The sequence below is a fragment of the Symphalangus syndactylus genome, chromosome 3 (genome assembly GCF_028878055.3).
Source record: "Symphalangus syndactylus isolate Jambi chromosome 3, NHGRI_mSymSyn1-v2.1_pri, whole genome shotgun sequence".
Taxonomy (NCBI): Eukaryota; Metazoa; Chordata; class Mammalia; order Primates; family Hylobatidae; genus Symphalangus; species Symphalangus syndactylus.
In genome coordinates, this window is record NC_072425.2 from 124,258,571 (window position 1) to 124,284,952 (window position 26,382).

General features: G+C 34.6%; 1 protein-coding gene across 4 annotated transcripts in view; it reads right to left on the bottom strand.

Moving 5' to 3' along the window:
- CWF19L2 (CWF19 like cell cycle control factor 2) overlaps positions 1–26,382 on the bottom strand; it is a 134,705-nt gene that overhangs the window by 90,164 nt on the left and 18,159 nt on the right. For all 4 annotated transcript variants that reach the window (XM_055272973.2, XM_055272972.2, XM_063636475.1 and 1 more), the window contains exons 5-8: positions 25,539–25,658; positions 22,780–22,873; positions 17,320–17,435; positions 12,182–12,834 (exon numbers count right to left, since the gene is read on the bottom strand). In XM_055272973.2, the coding sequence (XP_055128948.1) occupies positions 12,182–12,834; positions 17,320–17,435; positions 22,780–22,873; positions 25,539–25,658 (983 nt within the window). The remainder of the gene's footprint in view (positions 1–12,181; positions 12,835–17,319; positions 17,436–22,779; positions 22,874–25,538; positions 25,659–26,382) is intronic.

A 26,382-nucleotide genomic window follows, 5' to 3' on the forward strand; every position in this document is an offset into this window, starting at 1 on the left:
AAATTTGGGACTATGTGAAAAGACCAAACCTACGTCTGATTGGTGTACCTGAAAATGACGGGGAGAATGGAACCAAGTTGGAAAACACTCTGCAAGATATTATCCAGGAAAACTTCCCCAATCTAGCAAGGCAGGCCAACATTCAGATTCAGGAAATACAGAGAACGCCACAAAGATACTCCTCGAGAAGAGCAACTCCAACACACATAATTGTCAGATTCACCAAAGTTGAAATGAAGGAAAAAATGTTAAGGGCAGCCAGAGAGAAAGGTCAGGTTACCCACAATGGGAAGCCCATCAGACTAACAGCTGATCTCTTGGCAGAAACTCTACAAGCCAGAAGAGAGTGGGGGCCGATATTCAACATTCTTAAGGAAAAGAATTTTCAACCCAGAATTTCATATCCAGCCAAACTAAGCTTCATAAGTGAAGGAGAAATAAAATACTTTACAGACAAGCAAATGCTGAGTGATTTTGTCACCACCAGGCCTGCCCTAAAAGAGCTCCTGAAGGAAGCACTAAACATGGAAAGGAACAACCGGTACCAGCCCCTGCAAAAACATGCCAAATTTTAAAGACCATCGAGGCTAGGAAGAAACTGCATCAACTAACGAGCAAAATAACCAACTAACATCATAATGACAGGATCAGATTCACACATAACAATATTAACTTTAAATGTAAATGGGCTAAATGCTCCAATTAAAAGACACAGACTGGCAAACTGGATAAGGAGTCAAGACCCATCAGTGTGCTGTATTCAGGAAACCCATCTCACGTGCAGAGACACACACAGCCTCAAAATAAAGGGATGGAGGAAGATCAATCAAGCAAATGGAAAACAAAAAAAGGCAGGGGTTGCAATCCTAGTCTCCGATAAAATAGACTTTAAACCAACAAAGATCAAAAGAGACAAAGAAGGCCATTACATAATGGTAAAGGGATCAATTCAACAAGAAGAGCTAACTATCCTAAATATATATGCACCCAACACAGGAGCACCCAGATTCATAAAGCAAGTCCTCAGTGACCTACAAACGGACTTAAACTCCCACACAATAATAATGGGAGATTTTAACACCCCACTGTCAACATTAGACACATCAACGAGACAGAAAGTTAACAAGGATATCCAGGAATTGAACTCAGCTCTGCACAAAGTGGACCTAATAGACATCTACAGAACTCTCCACCCCAAATCAACAGAATATACATTTTTTTCAGCACCACACCACACCTATTCCAAAATTGACCACATAGTTGGAAGTAAAGCTCTCCTCAGCAAATGTAAAAGAACAGAAATTACAACAAACTGTCTCTCAGACCACAGTGCAATCAAACTAGAACTCAGGATTAAGAAACTCACTCCAAACCGCTCAACTACATGGAAACTGAACAACCTGCTCCTGAATGACTATTGGGTACATAATGAAATGAAGGCAGAAATAAAGATGTTCTTTGAAACCAACGAGAACAAAGACACAACATACCAGAATCTCTGGGACGCATTCAAAGCAGTGTGGAGAGGGAAATTTATAGCACTAAATGCCCACAAGAGAAAGCAGGAAAGATCCAAAATTGACACCCTAACATCACAATTAAAAGAACTAGAAAAGCAAGAGCAAACACATTCAAAAGCTATCAGAAGGCTACAAATAACTAAGATCAGAGCAGAACTGAAGGAAATAGAGACACAAAAAACCCTTCAAAAAATTAATGAATCCAGGAACTGGTTTTTTGAAAAGATCGACAAAATTGATAGACCGCTAGCAAGACTAATAAAGAAGAAAAGAGAGAAGAATCAAATAGATGCAATAAAAAACGAAAAAGGGGATATCACCACCGATCCCACAGAAATACAATCTACCATCAGAGAATACTACAAACACCTCTATGCAAATAAACTAGAAAATCTAGAAGAAATGGATAAATTCCTCAACACACACACCCTCTCAAGACTAAACCAGGAAGAAGTTGAATCTCTGAATAGACCAATAACAGGCTCTGAAATTGTGGCAATAATCAATAGCCTACCAACCAAAAAGAGTCCAGGACCTGATGGATCCACAGCTGAATTCTACCAGAGGTACAAGGAGGAACTGGTACCATTCCTTCTGAAACTATTCCAATTGATAGAAAAAGAGGGAATCCTCCCTAACACATTTTATGAAGCCAGCATCGTCCTGATACCAAAGCCTGGCAGAGACATAACCAAAAAAGAGAATTTCAGACCAATATCCTTGATGAACATTGATGCAAAAATCCTCAATAAAATACTGGCAAACCGAATCCAGCAGCACATCAAAAAGCTTATACACCATCATCAAGTGGGCTTCATCCCTGGGATGCAAGGCTGGTTCGATGTACGCAAATCAATAAATGTAATCCAGCATATAAACAGAACCAAAGACAAAAACCACATGATTATCTCAATAGATGCAGAAAAGGCCTTTGACAAAATTCAACAACCCTTCATGCTAAAACTCTCAATAAATTAGGTATTGATGGGACGTATCTCAAAATAATAAGAGCTATCTATGACAAACCCACAGCCAATATCATACTGAATGGGCAAAAATTGGAAGCATTCCCTTTGAAAACTGGCACAAGACAGGGATGCCCTCTCTCACCGCTCCTATTCAACATAGTGCTGGAAGTTCTGGCCAGGGCAATCAGGCAGGAGAAGGAAATAAAGGGTATTCAATTAGGAAAAGAGGAAGTCAAATTGTCCCTGTTTGCAGATGACATGATTGTATATCTAGAAAACCCCACTGTCTCAGCCCAAAATCTCCTTAAGCTGATTAGCAACTTCAGCAAAGTCTCAGGATACAAAATCAATGTACAAAAATCACAAGCATTCTTGTACACCAATCACAGACAAACAGACAGCCAAATCATGAGTGAACTCCCATTCACAATTGCTTCAAAGAGAATAAAATACCTAGGAATCCAACTTACAAGGGATGTGAAGGACCTCTTCAAGGAGAACTACAAACCACTGCTCAATGAAATAAAAGAGGATACAAACAAATGGAAGAACATTCCATGCTCATGGGTTGGAAGAATCAATATCGTGAAAATGACCATACTGCCCAAGGTAATTTATAGATTCAATGCCATCCCCATCAAGTTACCAATGACTTTCTTCACAGAATTGGAAAAAACTACTTTAAAGTGCATATGGGACCAAAAAATAGCCCGCATTGCCAAGTCAATCCTAAGCCAAAAGAAAAAAGCTGGAGGCATCACGCTACCTGACTTCAAACTATACTACAAGGCTACAGTAACCAAAACAGCATGGTACTGGTACCACAACAGAGACATAGATCAATGGAACAGAACAGAGCCCTCAGAAATGATGCCACATATCTACAACTATCTGATCTTTGACAAACCTAACAAAAACAAGAAATGGGGAAAGGATTCCCTATTTAATAAATGGTGCTGGGAAAACTGTCTAGCCATATGTAGAAAGCTGAAACTGGATCCCTTCCTTACACCTTATACAAAAATTAATTCAAGATGGATTAAAGACTTAAATGTTAGACCTAAAACCATTAAAATCCTACAAGAAAACCTAGGCAATACCATTCAGGACATAGGCGTGGGCAAGGACTTCATGTCTAAAACACCGAAAGCAATGGCAGCAAAAGCCAAAATTGAGAAATGGGATCTAATTAAACTAAAGAGCTTCTGCGCAGCAAAAGAAACTACCATCAGAGCAAACAGGCAACCTACAGAATGGGAGAACATTTTTGCAACCTACTCATCTGACAAAGGGCTAATATCCAGAATCTACAATGAACTCAAACAAATTTACAAGAAAAAAACAAGCAACCCCATCAAAAAGTGGGCGAAGGACATGAATAGACACATCTCAAAAGAAGACATTTATGCAGCCAAAAGACACATGAAAAAATGCTCATCATCACTGGCCATCAGAGAAATGCAAATCAAAACCACAGTGAGATACCATCTCACACCAGTTAGAATGGCCATCATTAAAAAATCAGGAAACAACCGGTGCTGGAGAGGATGTGGAGAAATAGGAACACTTTTACACTGTTGGTGGGACTGTAAACTAGTTCAACCATTGTGGAAGTCAGTGTGGCGATTCCTCAGGGATCTCGAACTAGAAATACCATTTGACCCAGCCATCCCATTACTGGGTATATACCCAAAGGACTATAAATCAGGCTGCTATAAAGACACATGCACACGTATGTTTATTGCGGCACTATTCACAATAGCAAAGAGTTGGAACCAACCCAAATGTCCAACAACGATAGTCTGGATTAAGAAAATGTGGCACATATACACCATGGAATACTATGCAGCCATAAAAAATGATGAGTTCATGTCCTTTGTAGGGACATGGATGAAACTGGAAAACATTCTCAGTAAACTATTGCGAGGACAAAAAACCAAACACCGCATGTTCTCACTCATAGGTGGGAATTGAACAATGAGAACTCATGGACACAGGAAGGGGAACATCACACTCCGGGGACTGTTGTGGGGTGGGGGGAGGGGGGAGGGACAGCATTAGGAGATATACCTAATGCTAAATGATGAGTTAATGGGTGCAGCAAGACAACATGGCACATGGATACATATGTAACAAAGCTGCACATCGTGCACATGTACCCTAAAACCTAAAGTATAATAAAAAAAAAAGGAAAAAAAAAAAGAAAGCAGAAAAAGAGCAAATTAAAACAAAGTAAAAAAAATTCAAAAAAACAATAAAAATCAGAGTAAAATAAACAGAAAATAGAAAAACAATAAATTCAATGAAACCAAAAGCTGATACTTAAGGCAATAAAATTGATAAACCTATAGCCTGACTGATAAAAAAGAGATCTAAATTACTACTAGAGAGGTAACAGCACTACACGTTGTACGCACTTTACAAAAAGATATCCAGATGGCAAATAAGCACGTGGAGAGGTGCTCGGCATCAGTAGTCATTAGCTATTAGGGGAATACAAATTAAAACCACAATGAGCTACCACCACACATCCACTAGAAGAGCTAAAATTTAGAGGACTGACCATTCCAAGTTTTTACAAGGACGTGGAGAAACTGCAACTCTTATACACTGTTGGTGATCATGTAAAATGGTATAATCACTTTGGAAAACAGTTTAGCAGTTTCTTAGTATTTAAACATACAGTTACCATATGATTTAGCCACTGCTCTCCCAGGTATATTTATCCAAGAGAAAGGAAAGCATATGTCAATACAAAGATTTGTACATGAATGTTCAGAATTGTACATAATTTATAAGAGCCAAAACCTGGAAACAATCTCAGTATTCACCAACAGGAGAATGGAAAAACAAATTGTGACGTACCCACCAATAGTATATTACCCATCAATAAAAAGGAATGAACTACTGACATATGCAACAATATAAATGAAGCTCACAATAATTATGCCGAGTTAAAGAAGACAGACCAAAAAAAGAAAGCATAACGTATGATCCCATTTACATCAAACTCTAGAAAATGCAAACTACGGTTGACCCTTGAATAACACAGGGGTGAACTGCCCAGGTCCACTTATACACATTTTTTTCACCCAAATGTCTATCAAAAATACAGCATTCATGTGATGCAAAAACTACATATACAGAGTGACATTTTCATACATGTGGGTTCCAACTTGAGTATGTGCAACTTTGGTATACTTGAGTGGTCCTAGAACCAACTCCCACGAATTCCAAGGGACAACTGTAGTCTAGAATGAAAGAAAGCAGATGTGGTTGCCTAGGAGTGGAGAGCAGGGGTGTGGGAAAGCAGGAGAGAGAGATTATGAAAGGGCACAAAGGATTTCAGGGGGGTGATAGTTTAATGAGAATATATGCATTTCAAAATACACCAAAATTTACACTTTTGTATATTTGCAGTTTATTATATGTCAATTATACCTCAAAGCCTTTTTAACCCTCAAAGGGAGTAATACATTTTAAAACCAGAGTATGACTACTTTGTCATAATCTTAAATATAAAGGATATATCTGATATTATTAGTTTTCCTGAATTCCCAGATTCTATAATACTCTATGAAAATTAATCTTAATCATATTTTCTACAAATTTGGTTTTCCAAATCAAAACATGACCTACCAACAATATATGGAAATTATTTTTAAATAATGAATTCCTCTGGGAGGGGAATCTTTTAACAGATAGATAGCATTGGAATAAAAAAAAAACCTCTACGGAAAATCTATAGTAGCCATTTCTTCCCATATTATTGAAAGGAAAGGCAATACTCTGGTGTTTAAGAAATCTAAAATATTTGAGGTAAAGCAACACTAGAAAGTAACATATTTTCATTCCCTTCATATTATTTCAGTCTACATTTTAAAAAACAATTAAAATGAACAGTAGGGACACTGCATTCATGTAAGCAGGAGAACGTTATTACTTTTTATATGCATCCCTGGGCTGAGTTATTGCTTGTTTTATTAGTTGTACTTTTTTGTGTGGAAAATATTTTTCAATACTTTTTCAAATTAAATGCTAAGGTACATGTCATTTTCATTGTATTGCAAATGTAATTTACAGGAATTTCTGGCAAACTAATCATCTCTCTCTTTTACTTACTAATCAAAACAACTTTCCTCAATTTGCACTTTCTCATTCAATTTTCCAAAATTCCCTGCTTTAAAAACTTGTTTATTATGTGGAAATATAGATATTACATTTTTACATGTATGTATAATGCAAATTAAATAACCACAGTTCATGCCCTTTCTAAAGAGCACCAGTGCAATTATTCCCCTATGAAGTTGCTTTCTCCAGGGTCTGTCTCTCAAATTCTTGTTTCCTAAGTGAGAAACTTCTTGGCTTCTTTTCCTTCTGCCATTTGTACCTGACCAGGTTTTTCTTTCCAACTAAAGTTATGTCTAGTTCCTCCATTTCTCATCTCAACATCAGCCAACTAAGAAACCAAAGAACCAAAGAAAGGTTCTTTAGGATAAGGAAGCGATTTACCCAATATTTCTACAATCCTTTCTGTTATTCCAATAGATGCTTACTATAATCCAGATGTAGAACAAGTCCACACATAATCTCCTATTGAGCTCCATATCCAGAAATTAGTCATCTTGCAAACAACCTTAAGTCTGATAGGATCAGAAGAATTAAAGACCAAGCCATCCATCAATCCATCTCCTTCTCTTGAGGAGAAATGTTTGAGGATTATTAACACAAACTACTACATCAAATGTCAATATGGCAATAGATGCCTACTAATAGATATGGGCAAAAATAAAAGTATAAATACCTAAAAACAGGGTACTAATCAAATTCTCAGTTTCTAATGTGAGCTTTTCATGAAGAACTAAAAGTTGTTGCTTTATAATAACAATACCAATCATAACTGACTCTCCATATGTAGATCAAGGGGATCACCAATATTCTGGGAATCATATGGCAAAAAAACACTGGCATTAAGTCATTAAGAAAGAATTCCTAAAATTTCTCCCTTGACCCACAATCTGTAGCCACACTTCCCTCTTTTTTTTTTTTTTTTAAAACTATCTCCACCCAAAGCTAATCCTTCTACTTTTATAAGTAAAATGGACCCCACATTCACCCACACTAACCTCAGGGATCTTGCTCAGTTGCCCCATCTATCATCTGCCTGTCTTGCTTCTTCTAAAATGGATACTGACTCTTTTCCATTAAATATAAACATGTTCTAGTATAAATACACTTTCTATCTCTACCACTCCATAACTCTTAATAATTTAGTCCACTAAAATCTGGCTTCTATATCCTCTTTTATAATGAAAAAAATCCCAGATTAAGTAGCCAAAGAAGTTTGTTATTATCCATCCAAAGGGCACGTCTTTGTCATTTTACTTTCCTCTTCCCCTCACTTTCCAGGATGAAAGTTTAGATATTCAATCAAGGAAGGGCAATGAAGGTAGGCTGAAGTCCATCTAAAGCCCAAGAGTTTCCAGAAGATAACTAGAATCTCAATAGATCTTTAAAAGAGGTGATTTCCATTGTCATGAAATGGAATGCTCTACACAATTTTTTTTAGTATTTTCTAACAAGAATTAAATTATTTATTAGTAGATGAGGATAAATGACAAAAATATACAAGAATTCTGAACATCTTTTATAGTAGTAATTTCAACATTAAGTTACTTCAACACAATGTAACAGTAATAGGTGTCAAGTAAAGACATTTAAATGAAAGTTGTTGAGCACAAAGTAACTGAAGAAAATATTATTCTATTTTATTTTGTGAACACCACAGCAAAGACACTGTTCTACAGCAAAAATCAGGGAATGGGCTCTTCCTTTCTTTCCCCAAGTGTTTATAATGATGAGCAAATGCTTTGAAAGAAACATCACCATGACACCTGCAATTATCCTACAAAAAGAAAAAAAGCCCAAACATGTCTCAATTTCAAGAATTACTAATATATTTCAGAAGTCCTTTTCATAATTAATTTCTAAAAAGCAAACCCTATTTTCGCAATAAAATGTACTCTCTTTGAAACATACACACACACACACACGCACACACACACACAGGTTGAAAACCTTTGAGAAATAAGTAATTAAAAGAGCTCTAGCCCAATAACATTTTTAAAACCTGAAATTAGTCATGCATAGCATAACGACATTTCACTCAACGACAGACCACATGACAGTGATGCATAAGATTATAATGTTGTATTATTACTGTACCTTTTCTATGTTATGTTTAGATACACAAATACTTATCATTGTGTTACAATTGCCAACAATGCTCAGTACAGTAACATGTTCTACTTTGTAGCCTAGAGGCAATAGGCTGTATCATATAGTGTAGGTATGCACTAAGCTTAAGTACACACTATGCTGTCCACACAATGACATCGCCTAATAATGAATTTGCCTAATGACAATTTCTCAGAATATATCCCCATTGTTAAGCCACATATGATTTTATTATTCTTGTGCTGGCAGTGTTCACAGATCTCCCTTATTTACCAGTTGCCCTCGTATTTGCTTCCTTGCTTAAAGATCTCACAACTATACTCAAAGCCTTCAGAATCTAGCATCCTTCGCTTGCCCTTCTGGGCTACAGTAACAAACTCTGCCAAGAATGACATCCAAAGGTTAAAATATTATATAAAATGGGTTAGTTTCTGATATTAAATTTATAAAACCAAAATTATGGACTTCTCATTAATTTTTGTTCACATTACATACTACTCTAAGTTTTAAATTCCTGGAAATACTTAGCCAATATATTTTCTAACAAAAGAAAAATATATGCAAAAGCACATTTCATTTCTAATAATAAAAAGCTCAAGGTTCTCAACTGCATGGCAGTGGACGTTTTTCTGCTAGTTAACATAATCGCAGGGCCTAAAATGAATAAAGAAAAAGAGTAATAAATTTGAACACATTAAAGAAAGAATGAATGAAAAATGAAAGATAGGAAATTTACAAACGATGAAAAATCTATTTGCATTACATGACAAATATAAAGAGCTCTCACAAACAAACAATAACTCAAAAAGAGGGCAAAACATATGACTAGTTAACAAAAAAGATACAAATAACACATAAAAGTATGGCAAACTTCACTCATATTTAAAGCAATAAAAATCAAAGAAATAGTCTGTTTTTCAATTACACATATGGCAAAGATTTAAAAAGTTCGATAATACTATCAGCAAGAAGTAGGAGAAAAGTCATTCCAATGCAATATAAAAGTCTAAATTGGTTAATACTGTAAAATACGTAAAAAATAAAATGCATGTACTCTTTGACCTGACAGTTCCACTCATTGGAATTTATTTTACAGCTATATTTAAATAGCATGCAAAGATACACACAAAAAATTAAATGCGGAATTGTTTCTTAGAGCAACAAACTGGAAACAACCTAAAATTCCATCAATAGGAAACCAGTGAAAAATATTAGGTTATGCCTAAGTTTTACAATGGAGTATTAAAGAGCCTTTAAAATAAAAAATGTAGGTACATATGGGCTAAAGTAAAAAGATCTTTAAGATATACTTACTGGAAAAAAAAAAGATTTTGAATGGTATATGTATTGTAGAGCTATTTAACATATATATTAAATATATAATATGTAAGTTTTATGTTTTTATAAAATTTTATACATTAAGTTAAATATATATATTATACATTTTCAAATACACTAAAAAATTTGGAAAGCCACTACTAACACTGTTAACCTGGCAAATGGGATTAGGGTTGGAAGTGACACGAAAGGGAGATTTACTTTTTCATTTTATACTCATCTATGCTTTATATTCTTGTTTTATACTCTTCTGTCTATATTGTTTAAATTTTATACATATACGTTTATTAAGATTACAAATGGCATGTTCTAAAAAATAATACTGGTATAAATAGCAAGAAAGGTAAAGACATATGAACAATACATATAAAGAAGTAAAAACTAATTCAACTAATTTTTCCAATCATGACCATTCACTTATAAGACAAAGATTATCTGTAACAACTAGGCATTCTTCAAGGTCCTGTCTTGGTCTCCTACTTTACAACCACTCTACATTCTCAGGAATCTTTTTTCTTTTTTTGGATGATTCCTAGATTTTTCTTTCCCCCTCTAGCCAGTCGCAGAATTCATAGAAGTCTTCAAACCCTCTGTACCACCAAATTAACACAGCAAACAAAGAATACTGTCTTCAAAGGAAAAATTACATATATACATACATATATATACACAAATATATAGCTTTTAGTGAGTGCTGTCTTTAAACCAAAAAATTATATACATATACACACACACATACACAGCTTTTAGTGAGTGCCTGTATTATACTGTATCTACCAGAAGCTTACAACTTAAATAAGACACACAAATACGCAGCAATCAGACAACCAGTTGGAATACTAATTGTGTAGTATTACTTTGCAGACATTTTGCTTAGCTACAGTCACAGAAGAAGGCCTACAGATCATCCAAATGCTAACCCAATCCTAATGATATCAGGAAATAAGAGCCTCATTCCTCTAGCGACTGGGAACTGGAAATAGTCTACCACCCAGGGTACCTGGAGTGAAGACTGGACAATTACATATGCACACAGCCTTAGACACTAATCCCTGCCATGTTTGTTTAGTAAATACAATTGGATTTCTCCTTCCATTTCCTGGGAGGAAAGCCCTGACATGAACCAGAGTCCATTTGACTGGGGCTTAATCACTCAGTTCAGATTTTGCCAGCTCCCTCCTACTGAAAATTACACACTGAGTTTTAAAATCCACTGCTTCAGATGGAGTCATTAACAAAAGTGATTTATCAGACTCACAACCCCAAACCACAGTGCTTTTATCTACTACAACAATGTGTTTCTATTATTTCCTAAAACCTCTCCCTTTAGTGTCCCACTCATTTGGTGCTATTTTTAAACATATTTTAATGATCATTCACATGTAAGTTATTACCCTTTGGACACTTTTTTTTTTTTCTAGCTATCTCCAACAGGGCCAGCAAATTTCTAAAGCAAATTTTCTTAGGTTTAGTCCCATTCAACCTGGGTTTCCTCATCTTCTGACCCAGCCCTACATAAATGCAACATATATTTTACATTTAAAACTTTAACATTATCTTTAAAATCTGTCAATTGCCAAAACTGGATTATTTCTTTCTTTGTGCAAAATAACAACCATAATTTATGCTCCCCTCTGCAAGATCTCTGGCATGTATTTGTCACTTTATATTTGGGCTGTGGCAGCATGTTTTCCTTTTGTCTCCTAGACTTCCTATAGACATGCAGTATTTATGATTATGCTTATACTCAACAATAAGATAATTTCCTTAGAAAGTAATGGCATTGGTAACAAAATCTACCAAAATATCTCCTGCAGCACATACATTTAAAACATTAACTCATTCAGTTTTTTAAATTGCAAAGCAGCAACATATTTTGAACAAATATAGCTACTGAATTCTTTCAGCTATTCAAAAAAAAAAAACAACCTATGAAATAAAATGCAATCCATAACACAATACTGCATGTTAAATCTGCATATCTTACCCCTTCTACCAATTTTAAGAAATGTGAGACCATAGTCATAGCTAATAACTGATGTTCTAAAAATACAGTTCTGTTCTTTGAACTCTCTGGATCTTAATATTCACTTATTAGGTTAAAAAATGATAAAATACCCAGCAAATGTAGACTTTGTATCCTGTAGATGTTCTTTTTTTGGAGGGTCATCTCTCAAGCCTTCATCTTGTGATTTTTCTCTTGGATCTTCTGGAACGTGTTGGTATTCATCAGTACTGGTTTCTGATGGCTTTTGATTTGAATGTTTCTTATCTCCTCTCCCATCAGAGCGACTCCATGATGTTAATCTTTCTTCACTGTACTCGGTGGGTTTTCTAAAACCACTATGCAAAGAGCCTTGAGCTACCAATGCTGAAGATGAACTAGGTGGTTCAAATTTTCTGCCCTTGCTGTGAAATGACAGTTCTTCATCATCAGAAGGTCTTAAGAATTTAGCTCTCAAATTGCCAAAAGAAAACTCTTGATTTTGCCTTGGGTTAGATTCTCTTCTACATGTTTCTAAAGACCCAGGTCTCTTATCTTTTTCATCACCAATAAATTGTTCATTATTGCTATTTTTTGCAGTATCTGTTGTAGCATATCTATCCCTTGAACTGTTACCATATTTTACTAAGTCTGATTTTCTACTTTCTTGACAATTTTGTGCTTTATCTGAATATGTGGGTTTCCTCCACCGTTCCCGTCTATAATCTTCTTTCGTAGATGCAGCTTTTTCAGCGTCTTCTAATTTTGACTGAAATATTTCCATTGACTACAAAGGAGAAAAATTAAACAAGATATCTAAAATTAGGAATGGCTCAGTGACTTGCACCCCACATGTCACTGTATGACTCACTGCCAAGTGGCACACTGAAAAGCCCACAAAGGGGATGAAAGAAGACCCATACAATCATCCTACACTGAAACAAATACTTTTTAAAAATGTGTAAACAATTAAAAATTATTAAATAACAAAAAAGATTCCAAAAGGATAGCCAGTTAGACCAAACACTCTGCACTAACACAAAGTATAACACAGAAAACAGTAGAGACAAACTTTTCAAAAAATACTTAATTCCTACTGGTTGTGAGATTCAAGAGGTTAAATTGCTAAAACAGACTCTCACAAAAAAAAAAAAAAAAAAAAAAAAAAAAAACCACAGAATAGTTCAAGAACAAGAAAGACTTGGAAATAAAAAATTATGTGTCCCAAAAAGCTGCCCAGATACACCAAAAGGAAGAAAAGAGAGTGCTGAAAACTAAATTAACCTGGGAATTCTCTGTATTTTAGGAAAAGGGAGTAAATAAATGTAAGTTGTAAGAAAAAAAAACACATGAACAATTGATTCTAGAAAATCTAATATGCATTTATTAGTATTTCCAGAAAGATGGAGCAAAGATGATGGGAATAGAGCATTAATTTTAAAAATATATAAGAAAATTTCCCCAGCCGATTTCTCAGAAGGACTCATCCAATAGCCCTGGGTAGGGGAGAAAGAAGAAAAACACAGAAAAAAACCCTAATACCTGAATCTCAAAACTCAAGGAAAAAAAAAAAAAAACCTTTACAAGGACTAGATCAGGGAAGGAGTGAATAAGTGTGAGCCTGTATATGGATAGGGATAGATAAATAACAAATTATCTACAAAGGAAAGACAGACTTACAGCTGCTCATCCATAATAATAAGTAAATAATAGAATGAAGATTAAATTTTGAAAACAAAATTAAGCTGTAATTCTATAGAGAGAATTCAATTCACAGTCAAATTATCCTTCCTTGGTATGGGCCAAAGAAAATCATTTTCAAAAATGCAGGGAATCAGAGGGCATATCACTAGCAATTCTGAGGGAAAAAAATTACTCAAGATGATTAAGTCACACCATCAATGAATTCGGGCAAAGATCTCTGAAAAAAAGAACAGATGCTAAAAACCAAATGGCAAATGCAATGGTCAAGTCTAAATTATTCTTGTAGTTGCAAACTTTAAAACAATTTTCAAGGAAAAGATGCATCATACATAGAAACAGAAAGTAGGAAGGTGGTTACTGGAAGGAGAGGGGATGGGAAGATAGAGGTCAAAGAGTCGGAAGTTTCCATTATGTAGGATAACTAAGCCTGGAGATATGATGTACAGTATGAGGACTACAGTTAATAATATCACATTATATACTGAAAATTTGCTAAGAGAATAGATTTTAGGTACTTTTCCCACAAAAAAAAAGGAGAATAACTATGTAAGATAAATGATATGCTAGTTTGCTTAGCTCTAGTAATTATTTCCCCATTCATATCAAAACATCATGGAATACATACCTTAAACATATACAACATAAAAAATAAAAAATAAATAAAAATTTAAAAAAAAACAAGTACCTTTTACTCAACTTTGAATATAAGGATACTTAAACATGATACTCTTAATCTTAAATGCAAAAGTCATTATTTCAAGACAAAAAGACAATACCAGCTTCCAATCCTGTTATCAAAGTTCTAAAATTATAACTATTTCAAGAAGAAAAGAAAGTTTAAATATTAACAGAGAGGAAAAAAGCAAAATAATTATTTGCATATAACTACCTTTCCACATAACCCAAAATTTTTAAAATTAGGATAATAAAAGTTTAAAGAATTGGCCGACCAGCACCAAGTCAGAAAACATTTTTAAAATTCAATTTATAATTTAAAAAGATAAAAATAACCTCAATGGCATATGCATAATAACTGCACAGAGAAAAATACTGAAGAGCATAAATAAATAGTGTTTTGGGATGGGATGACTCTATATTATAAAGATACTAGTTGTCCTTAATTTATCTATACATTTAATTAAATTTAAATAAAAACTCCAAAAAGAGTCCTAAATTTCTAACAAATTTTGGAAAAATGTTTATTTCTATTGAGCTCAAACTAAATTTACTAAGAAAAATAAACACATAAGAAATCAAAGCTAATTTTTTTGGTGACTAATAAGAGATTTATCACATAGTGACTACCACATAGTAGGTGTTTATTATTTGCTATCTGCGTAATTTACTGAAAACCACAATAATTAGAACAGTATGATACAAATTCCAGGAAAAGATAGAAAAATCAATGAAACAGATCTGAGAGTAAAGGAACAGACTCATGTATATAAGAAAATTTAATGTATAACAAATGTGTCATTTCAAATTAGTGAGAAAAAATAATTCATTCAATATATAGTAAACAACTATATAAGACTTATGCAAAGCTCGATGCCTATTTCATACCATACACAAATATATATTCCAGAAAAATTAAAGATAAAACATAAAACTGAACAAGCACTCAAGTAAGTACAGTTGCATATTTTTACGATTGTGGGGTGGGGAAGGCCTACCAAGAGCACTAATTCATGAAAAAATAATATGAGGGATTTTGATAGGTAAAAATATTTAAAACTTATCCATAGCAAATTATCAACGAAGTAAAAAACATGAAGCCGAGGGGGAGAAATCTGAACAGATTTATTAAAAAGTCTTAAAGCAGCCGGGCGCGGTGGCTCACGCTTGTAATCCCAGCACTTTGGGAGGCCGAGGCAGGCGAATCACGAGGTCAGGAGATCGAGATCACGGTGAAACCCCGTCTCTACTAAAAATACAAAAAAATTAGCCGGGCGTGGTGGCGGGCGCCTGTAGTCCCAGCTACTCGGAGAGGCTGAGGCGGGAGAATGGCATGAACCCAGGAGGCGGAGCTTGCAGTGAGCCGAGACTGCGCCACTGCACTCCAGCCTGGGCGACAGAGTGAGACTCCGTCTCAACAAAAAAAAAAAAAAAAAAAAAAAAAAAGTCTTAAATCATTATCCCAAAAGAAAAATGGGCAAATAATATCAATAGTCAATTCACTAAAAAATACAAATGGTCAAAATAAATGTAAAAAAATTCCAATTCAGCTGGGCGCAGTGGCTCATGCCTGTAATCCCAGCACTGTGGGAAGCCAAGGCGGGCAGATCACAAGGTCAGGAGTTCAAGACCAGCCTGACCAATATGGTGAAACCCTGTCTCTACTAAAAACTAAAAATACAAAAATCAGCCAGGCGTGGTGGCATCCTCCTGTAGTCCCAGCTACTTGGGAGGCTGAGGCAGGAGAATCACTTGAACCGAGGAGGCAGAGGTTGCAGTGAGCCAAGATCGTGCAACCGCACTCAAGTCTGGGTGACAGAGCGAGACTCCACCTCAAAAAAAAAAAAAAATTCCAATTCACCAGTAAACAAATGTATAAAAAAAAAAGCAAAACTTAAAAACTTTGCCAATCACAACAGCATACACTATAAGAAATCATCTTACTGTTGAAAATTATGTGATAAAAGAGATATTTTTAAGTATGATTTGTTCATTCTTTCTGTAGAGAAATCTGGCAATATGTACCTTGCTTTAAATGTCTATATCCTTTAAACAGGCAATTTCACTTTTAGTAATTCACCAACAAGAAAAATATGCAAAATGCATTGGACATAGACAGTCAGCACAGTGCTATTTAACAAGGGAAAGGGAAAGCATATAAATGCTCATCTACTGACAAATCAATAAATAAAGGAAAAGCCTATAAGTATATTAAAAAAATTAAGAAGTCATTAAAATGTATATATTTACTGGCATCCAACTATGTGTACATTATTAAGTTTAAAAAGCCAGGGCATATTCTACGAGTCTACTTTAAAACTCTGGGGGAAAATATCTGGAAAAATATATTCCAGAAATCTTACTACTTTCTAAACCTGCTTTCCCCTGGCAATTGAAGAGAAAAAAAAGAATATCAATAATTACTGTAATAGAAAGATTGTCCAGAACAATGGGGAAATTGGTTCTAAAATATATAGTGTTGCACAGTTTCATTGTTTTAAGAGTATACATACACTTCTTTAAAAAATTCTGTAAAGTACCCAAACTCTAGAATATACCTAACTCTGGAATATACAAAAATTTCAACAGTGGTTACTTCCAGAAGTGTACCATGCAGACTTTCCGGCATTGTTTAAATTTTCTCACAATGAGGTTATTTTTACATTAAACGCACCCACATTTAACTTTTATATACTTAAGCTTCACATTCATTATGTCAATAAAAATATGATACATGTTTAATAATAATGAAAAGCAGAAAATTACTTCAGTAGTATAAAGACATGAAATTTAATATTAATTCAATTCTTCATGGCACAAAACAAAGTTAAAGGCACTTAATTTTTCACCTAATTCTGAAAATAAGAGGCAGCTCCTTAATACAGATACTTACCCCATATCTTTCGGCTACAATGTCCTCAAAGTTTCTATTTTGTTTCTCAGCTTGTTCCTTCATTCTTAGATAAGACTTCCTTAGCCAGCTTAATCCACCATCTTCTACCACTGAAACTAAATTCCAGTATTAAATATTAGTTATACTTTTAATGTGGTTATCATACAATTAATATGTATTGCTTCTATGACTTCTAAAATATAAAAATAAATATTTTTCTTTAAATATATAAGTGCATTTGGAATTCAACATATATATATATATATATATATATATATATATATATATATATTTGAGTGCCTATATGTAAGCCACAGAGTTTTGCCACTACAAAGAAGGAAAAGATAAATAAAACTATAAGAAAATTGCAATCTAAGAGAAGAAGAATAAAAGGACATAATTACAATAAAAATAATGTGACCACTACTATAAAAAGATATATGGGTTCTAGAAAGTGGGAGGTCAGGGAAAATTCCACAAACCAGGCTCAAGAAAATGAGTTGGGTTTCTGTTTCAAACAGGCAAGGGTAGGGAGGACATTCCAAGAAATAATTAAGGAATAAAAGGACACACAGAGAAAGGGAGGAAAAAAAGCTACCTCAGCTACAGAACAAAGAACAAATAAGGCGGCTATGGAAGATAATGCCAAAGTGGATGTTAAAACAAATTATCTTACTTTAGTCATAATTACCAACCATGAACATCTGAAAGCCTTCAACAAATTTATTAAGCTGGCTTTATTTTCTTCTTTACACGTCACACTTTGGATATGTGTAAAGAGGAAATCAAATCAATTACTTAAATAAAAATTCTGTTCCTGATTTTCCTTGCCCCAGAACATGACTGCTTTAAGATCGTCCCAGCTCTATAACCAACAAAAATGCACACACATTAACCCCAAGACATATACAAGAATATTCATAGCAGAACACTGCAATAATCCCAGCCTGGAAATAACCTAGGAAATGTCTACCATCAGTACACAGCACACCTACATTGTGATATATTCCTAAAATATACTATTTAATATTATACAGCAAAAAAAAAAATGAAAAAACTACAACTATATACAACAATATGGATGAATCTCAAAATGTGGGCAAAAGGAGCTAGAAACAAAGGAGGATAAACTGATTTCTGGTGCTAGAAAACACAATAATGGTTACCCTTCTGGTGACAAAGGTAGTGACTAGAAGGGTCACAAAGGGGGCTTCTGGGATGCTAACAAGATTTTTCAAACTGTGTGCTGAGTACACAAACATTTTCATTTTACGAAAATGATCAGTCTGCTGCTGTACACTTGTGGTTTGTGTATTTATGTACATACATAATATATATGTAAGCTATTGTAGGAAGGTTTTTATATTCATAGTAAATATTCACTAAATATTTTTGAATATTTTTATATATAATATATGTCACATTTCAATAAAAAGTTTACTTAAAAACAGACTTTTCAAGGCTCAAATTAATTCCATTCCCTCATTCAGATCTCCAAAGTTTATCTTTACTAAGCAATCTCTCCTAATATGACTTTTCTTTATAGGCCTAAAATATTTTGTACTTCAAAACCTAGATCTCTAATGCAATGATTTCACTTTTTATTCAAAACCTTATTTTACTCTTGCTTTTTTGTTGTTATTTATATAGTTTATGAGTTCAAAATTAACTATGCAACCACTTGAGGAAGTTAGTCTAAATCCGCAATCTACACAGTGATAAGTAAAAGAAATCCACAGTAATAAATACCTATATGAATGTCTCAGCTACATAACTAAATTGTTTATTCCATAGAATTATCTGTGAAACTGATAAAATGCTGATGGACATAGTAAAAATTTCCTGAACAATCACTAAAATATAATAGCTCAGAAAAAATAAATCAGAGAAAAAAGTAACACTATTCCTCTATGTTAACATTTATGAAGGAAATCCAATGGGAGTAAAAATTTTCAGCCAATTCCTTCACTAGTTAAATCCATACAATTTTAGAAATATTTATATAATGATTTCACCTTTAGTTGATAATATGTTCTATCTCAATAGTCCTATTAATCTTATAATTAGAGATGGCAATAATGAAGTCTTTTTGGTAAGAAAAAAAATCATCAAATTTAATATTTAAAAAGTGAATAAAAAATACCAACTTGCAGTACCATCCCAAAATTCAATAAAAAAATTTAGTCAATATTCATTATGAATATAAAAACCTTCCTACAATAGGAAGTACAAACATGAATGTATAAGGCCAGGTGCAGCAGCTCACGCCTGTAATCCCAGCACTTTGGGAGGCCAAGGTGGGCGATCAGGAGGTCAAGAGATCGAGACCAGCCTTGCCAACATGGTGAAACCCTGTCTCTACTAAAAATACAAAAATTAGCTGGATGTGGTGGTGTGCACCTGTAGTCCCAGCTACTCGGGAGGCTGAGGCAGGAGAATCGCTTGAACCCTGGAGGCGGAGGTTGCAGTGAGCCGAGACTGCACCACTGCACTCCAGCCTGGTGACAGAGAGAGACTCCACATGCCCCGCTCCCCGCCCAAAAAAAAAAAAAACAAAAACACATGAATGTACAATAGGAAGTACAAACAGGAATGTAGCATGGTTCAGGTCCTCTGTACTGAGAAACAGATATATCAAATAATTACATAAATTCACTGATATGTGGCACTTAACATACACCTAGATTTCAAATCTGTTATTTATAAGTAAAAAATTAAGAAACTTCCATCATATGCTTCCATCATAACTCAAAGTTACACTGTTATAGACAAAATATTAATACAACCAAATGAATCTGGGCTATATTCCCCAATTCTCTCAGAAAACAGACTAACATAAAAATAGTGATAAACTATCAGGAAACCTAGATTTTAGTCTTGCTGCTACTATTAAATATTTGTAAAATCTTATGTATGTCATTAACTTCTTTGGACCTTTGCTCCTTCATCTCTAAGATAAGGCAGCCGATTTAAATCACTTTTCAAAGTCTTTTCAACTCACATTCTAGCAGCAAAAGCCAAAAAATAAAGAGGGGGAAGAAACCAATAGGAAGAACAAAATCACATCAAAGGAATCTGTAAGCAAGAATCCCTACTAACTACATGGTAATAAAAATAGTCTTCCACTAAAGAATCTAGAGTAACTATTGCTGGACTAGGAATTGGAAGACCTGGGTTCTAGTACTACTAACACGACTACAAGAAAAACTACCTGGCCACTCTAAGCCTTGGTTTATTGAGCTATAATATCAAAATAACGTCTACGCTGCTCTCCTTTACATGGTTGCCAAGAAAAAAGCTGATATATAACTGTGCCATATAAACTCTAAAATTGTACAAATATTCCCATTACTAAAATATGACAAAATAATTTTGTATGGGCTCTGAAAATGATAAATCTACTTTTCCACTGAATTCTAAGAAAAAAAATCAAGATTAACACATTAATTATTGAAAATATGTCCCTTCAATCATTACAAAAACCTGTTGATAAAACCTTCCCAAAAGATTTAATCATACAAGTATCTGACATTATCATTATTGAGTAGTCACCATATTCCACACACTGCTAAAACATTTTCTAATTTAATCTTCACATCAACTATATAAGATAGGTAATATCATTATTCCCTATTACATATGAATAAATTGGGCTCTGAGAGGCCAGAAAATGTCTCCACAATTATGAAGCTAATTAGTGGAAATGCCAACATTCTAATCCCAAGTAGACTGACTCCAAAGTCTAGTCCTTTAACAATAACACTATGTCACCTCTACCTCCTTAATACAGATACTGTAATACTTTTAGATGCCTAACAGTTCCACCCCTACCACTGGTCTAAATAGAATGACAACACTATCTACATATGCAGTAAAACCTGCCCATCATTTTTTAAAACTTAATTTCAACTCTGGGATCTTAGCCTCAGACAGACAGAAGCTTTCTGTCATTTTTTCTCTTCCTGAATAAACGTAAGATGGAAAAGAGAAGTGGTAAAAGCATGATATGCAGGGGAAGGGAGAAGGGCTCTCTAAAAGCTTTATGTAAGGTCATTTTCTCCTACTATCTTTGATTCTGCTGTTTCAGTCTGCTAAAAGATACCACCTAAAGTAAAACTCCAGATCTTCTCCACTCACTAAAGAACCTGTCAACTGGCAAGATCCAAAGATTGGGTTTCTCAATTCTAGGTTTTCCTCAAAGAAATTTATTGACTGTCCTCTGACATTAGGGATGGCAAAAGCCTAGATCATAAAAACAGCCCTACATAGTAATGGTTGAGCGAGCTAACTTATTGCTCCCCAAACTATCTATGAAACAGTATTTCAAAGAGAACCTTGTATGACTATAGTTACTATTACATAACACAGCAGGGACACTTCTGCCTGAAGTTGAAAGACAAAAAAAGAAACTGTTAACTATTACCAATAACTTTAGTAAAACTGCTAAGTTAAGAAGAAACATGTAAAGGTGGCTCTACTGTCATCTCTACATAAAATACAGAAGAATTTTAACAAATAACCAAAATAAAAATACACTATGTATAAAAAGCAGGAAAACATCCTACTGATAAATCACTAAGGTGAAAAGAGAACATCACAATTTGTTATACTACCATCTGTATGCTGGGTTAATTGTAATAAGCTTTTGAGGTGTCAACACAACACTTAATGGCAATAAGTATTTTTAAAATTGTGTTATAAAGTATGCTTATGTGACATTTAAATATTTTGTCTCCATCTGCTGGAAAACAATAGCACTCTCCTAAGGTCAATACAAATTTTAAGAATTCTAGAAAAGTAGGAAATTCTGAATATATAAACCACATATTTCGTTTTTACACATTATTTTCATGAAATTTCAGATACTTTTTACATTTTGTTATAGAATGTAACAAACCAAATGCATTATTATGTACTCATAGAATCATACTTTGTATTAATCCAGTTTAAGTAGAAACTCATATATGAGAATATTTTCAAGTATAAAACTATGTATTTAATTAACCTGCTCCCAAATACATCATAATTAAAACGATCTTCCAAAGTACTAATAATTTAAATTAGGCTTCCAAAGACTGCAAATTTTTATCAATGCTTTCTCATATGTAAAGTCGGGTCATACACTTAGAATACCAAAAGAAATGCCTGAGGCCAGGCGCAGTAGCTCACACCTGTAATTCTTGCACTTTGGGAGGACAAGGCGGTTAGGTCAAGGCTTAAGTCTAGGAGTTCAAGTCTACGCTGGGCAACATGGTGAAACCCCATCTCTATAAAAAATTACCTGGGAGTGGTGACATGCACCCGTAATCCCAACTACTTGGGAGGCTGAGGTGGGAGGATCACTTGAGTGGGAGGTGGAGGCTGCAGTGAGCCATGATCGCACCACTGCACTCCCTGGGTGATAGACCGAGATTAAAAAAAAAAAAAGCCTGTGTGTCTATAATCAAAATGTAGAAATACCTTTAGTAATCGATGACACACTACAGTCTTCAGGTGGAAGACCTGTCCCACCATCCTTCCAGTACGGATTCAATTCTCTTTCCATCAGTTTGGACTAGAACAAATTATTTTCAGAGGTGAAATTTCAAAAAATTAACAAATTATAAAAAATTAACAAATAATAAATCTGAGACCCAGTTAATAGTCATAACCCTGGAAAATCATTTAAAATATTTTTTTTGTAGATCTCTTTTTTTTATTAATTTATTTTGCACACAAAACAATAAACATTTTCTAAAAATACATACAAACAAAAAGATGCGTATCAAACATATTAGGAAGGTTGCACATGGGAAGACGGGGAATAGAAATGGGGAGTGGGAATTAAAGAAAATAAATGAGAGAGGGACTTTGTATAGATCAATGATAATAACTCAATCCTCTATTTGACAAAGAAGGAGAAGGAAGAGGAAGAAAAAGAAAGTGGGATAAAGGATCAGAAAGGGAGGAAAATAGAAAAAATTAGAGTATGACTCCAGGGTAGCCAACATGGCGAAACATATGAAAAATACAACAGAAAAACCAACCAACCAACCCAGCGACAATAAAACATTCTTAAGATATGCTGTTCTGTAACTTACAGGAAATGTCTAAATTCACATTCATTCAATGTTCTTATTTAATGCCTACTGTATCTTAAAACTGTGCTAGTTGCAGAAGATTTAACTGTCAAAAATCCTGGTCAGCCCTTGCTAGCTTTTAGTATAGTATGGAATACAGACAATAAAAACAGACATGTACTTTGAAGACAGAAATATACAGTACTTAGGAAGCACAAGGAATTCAAATCCATCTCACACTGAAGGATCAAAGACTTCCTAGAGGAAGTAATATGTGCAGTCTAAGGATGAGCAGAAATTAACTGCATTTTCTTTTTTTGTGGGGGAGGGAGCATAAAGATGTTCCAGGTAGAAAGAATAACAGCGTGTTCTTAAAACAATAGAGAAAGTGCAGCAGTTTCAGGAAACTTAAAAATAATTCTAATTGGCTAAAACTGTGAGTGACTAATGACAAGAGATTATGCTGTAGAATAATCAGGGACTGGGGCCACGTGAGCCATTTTGAACTGCTGTGAGGGTTTCATGCTGGGGCCAAAAGAGACTCATGAACGTGATCAGCTTCATATCACACAAAGAGCAAACTGGGCTCAGCATGGAGGAAAGTCTGGAGAACAAGATTAGAGGCACAAGTTCAGTCAGAAGGTTGTGGCAGTAATCCAGGCAAGAGATGATAGTAGCCTAATCACAATGCAAGTGTCTCCTGTGTTCTAAGCACGATGTCAGGCACTGGGACTGTAATGTGTAAGGCGGCCATGGTCCTTGCCATTATATAAATTATGGTCTAGAGAAAGGGGAAAGACAATCAAAATATAAATATAGGTATGTGAGATCAAAGTAAAGGGTGCTAAAGAACTACATACTAATGATACCTAAGTTGACCCTGGGAGTGGGGGGTTAGAAAATGCTTCCTACAAGAAGTAATAACGGCAAGAGGATGGCAAGAAATGGAACAAGCTAAATGTTAGGAACTTTAGTTCCCAGGAATACAATATACTACTGAAAATTAAAATGGTGTGTAAAATTTGTTTTTAAAAGGGCTTTTTTAAATGTATCCACGAGCTGACGAAAAAGAACCTTCAAAGGACAAAATTTAAATTAAAGGTTAACCTAAGGGGATATGCAAAACCATAAAGATTTGATTTCTTAGTTTGTATCAAAAAAGGTTCTGTCACCTCCCTTGTTAGTTTACCACAAAATCTTTCAATATCTATAATCAACGAATTTCTTCCAATGGTCTTAGACTCTCAAAAACATACACATAAGATACTCAACAGGACAAAAAAGGCTAGAATTGCATACTGAGGAGGACAATTGACAAGAGGCTAGACAAATTATGAGATACTATCCGAAAATGTATAAAAGACAAAGGATTGAAAACATAAATAACTTCTACAAATCAGTTAGAAAAAGACAAACAACCCTGGTAGAAAACTAAGCAAAAAACATAAACGAGCAGCTCCCAGGACAAGAAATCTGAATGACCAAAAAACATGAAAAGACCTCTCTGGCAGCAATCAGGTAAATGCGTACAAAAACAATGAAATACCATTTCTCACCCATTTATTAGGCCGATAAAAAATATATAAAGTTTGACAATTGCTCCTGGTACAGTATAAATTGGAATTCCAGATTACCAGGATTGTGTGATGCCCCTAGGAAAGTCACCAGCTTCGGCACTTCCTTACTTCTCTGGATTCATGCTTTTGCCTCATTTTTTGGTCTCTACAGATTTCCAATTGCTTCCTTACTAGCAAAGTGACAACAATAAAGTATAAAACAAGCATGCTTATTTTACATTTTATCCACGAGAATTTCTAGATGTCTTGAAATGGAAGTATTTTTATGGTGTCTAATTCAGTATGTACACTGAAACAAAAGTTGAGTGAGTTCACTTTCAATTTAATGATATTAACTTAAATTCAATATTCACTCAACTTTATATATGCCCTAGATTTATAAATCTAGTAAACCTTTAAACTCACTTCCTATAGGAAATTTATTTTTCTTAAACTGATGTATTTCATAGTTGTTCTCACTAACTGTATTAAATACTATAAAAAATAAAATGGTATTTTACAAGTTAAACTGCATTTATATAAATGTCTTATAAGTTTATTAAGGGTAAATTAGAAAGTTAAAGCATTTCAAATATTCTCTTACCTGTTCAAGTGCTTGGGTTTTCTCTTGCTCTATTTTCCTCATAGTTTCCTTTTCAGCTTTGAGTGATGATGATGACACAGTTTTAACAGACATAAAATCAATAGTCATCCACTCATCCCTCTGTTAAAAAAGGCAGCCATTTCAATCTGAACTGATTAGAACTTAATAAACACTTGGTAATAAGAGCAGGGACTTTAGAGGCAATCAAATCTGAAACAAGTCCTACATGGCTATATAACTTGAAGCAAGTTTCTAAATTTCTCTATACTTTAGTCTCTCCTCTATAAAATGGTATAAAATCCCTACCTTTCAGGATTTTTTTTTTTTTTTTTTTTTGAGACGGAGTCTCGCTCTGTCACCCAGGCTGGAGTGCAGTGGCGCAGTCTCGGCTCGCGGGTTCACGCCATTCTCCTGCCTCAGCCTCTCCAAGTAGCTGGGAGTACAGGCACCCGCCACCACGCCCGGCTAATTTTTTTTTTTTTTTTTTTGTATTTTTAGTAGAAACGGGGTTTCACCGTGGTCTCGATCTCCTGACCTCGTGATCCGCCCGCCTCGGCCTCCCAAAGTGCTGGGATTACAAGCGTGAGCCACCGCGCCCGGCCTAGGATTGTTTTAAAGAGTAAACAAGATAACAGATCGAAAGCATCCAGCCCAAAGCCTGGCACACAACAAGCAATCAAACTTAGTTCCTGTTCACCTTTCTTCCTTCACCTGTGGCTAACAGTGGACAAATTACATTCTTCCTGAGGCAGATGAACTATAACCCAAAATTTTTGAACTATTCAACTGTTAAGTATTGTTAAGAAAATTAAGGCATGAGATGAAGGGAAAAAAAACTGTGATG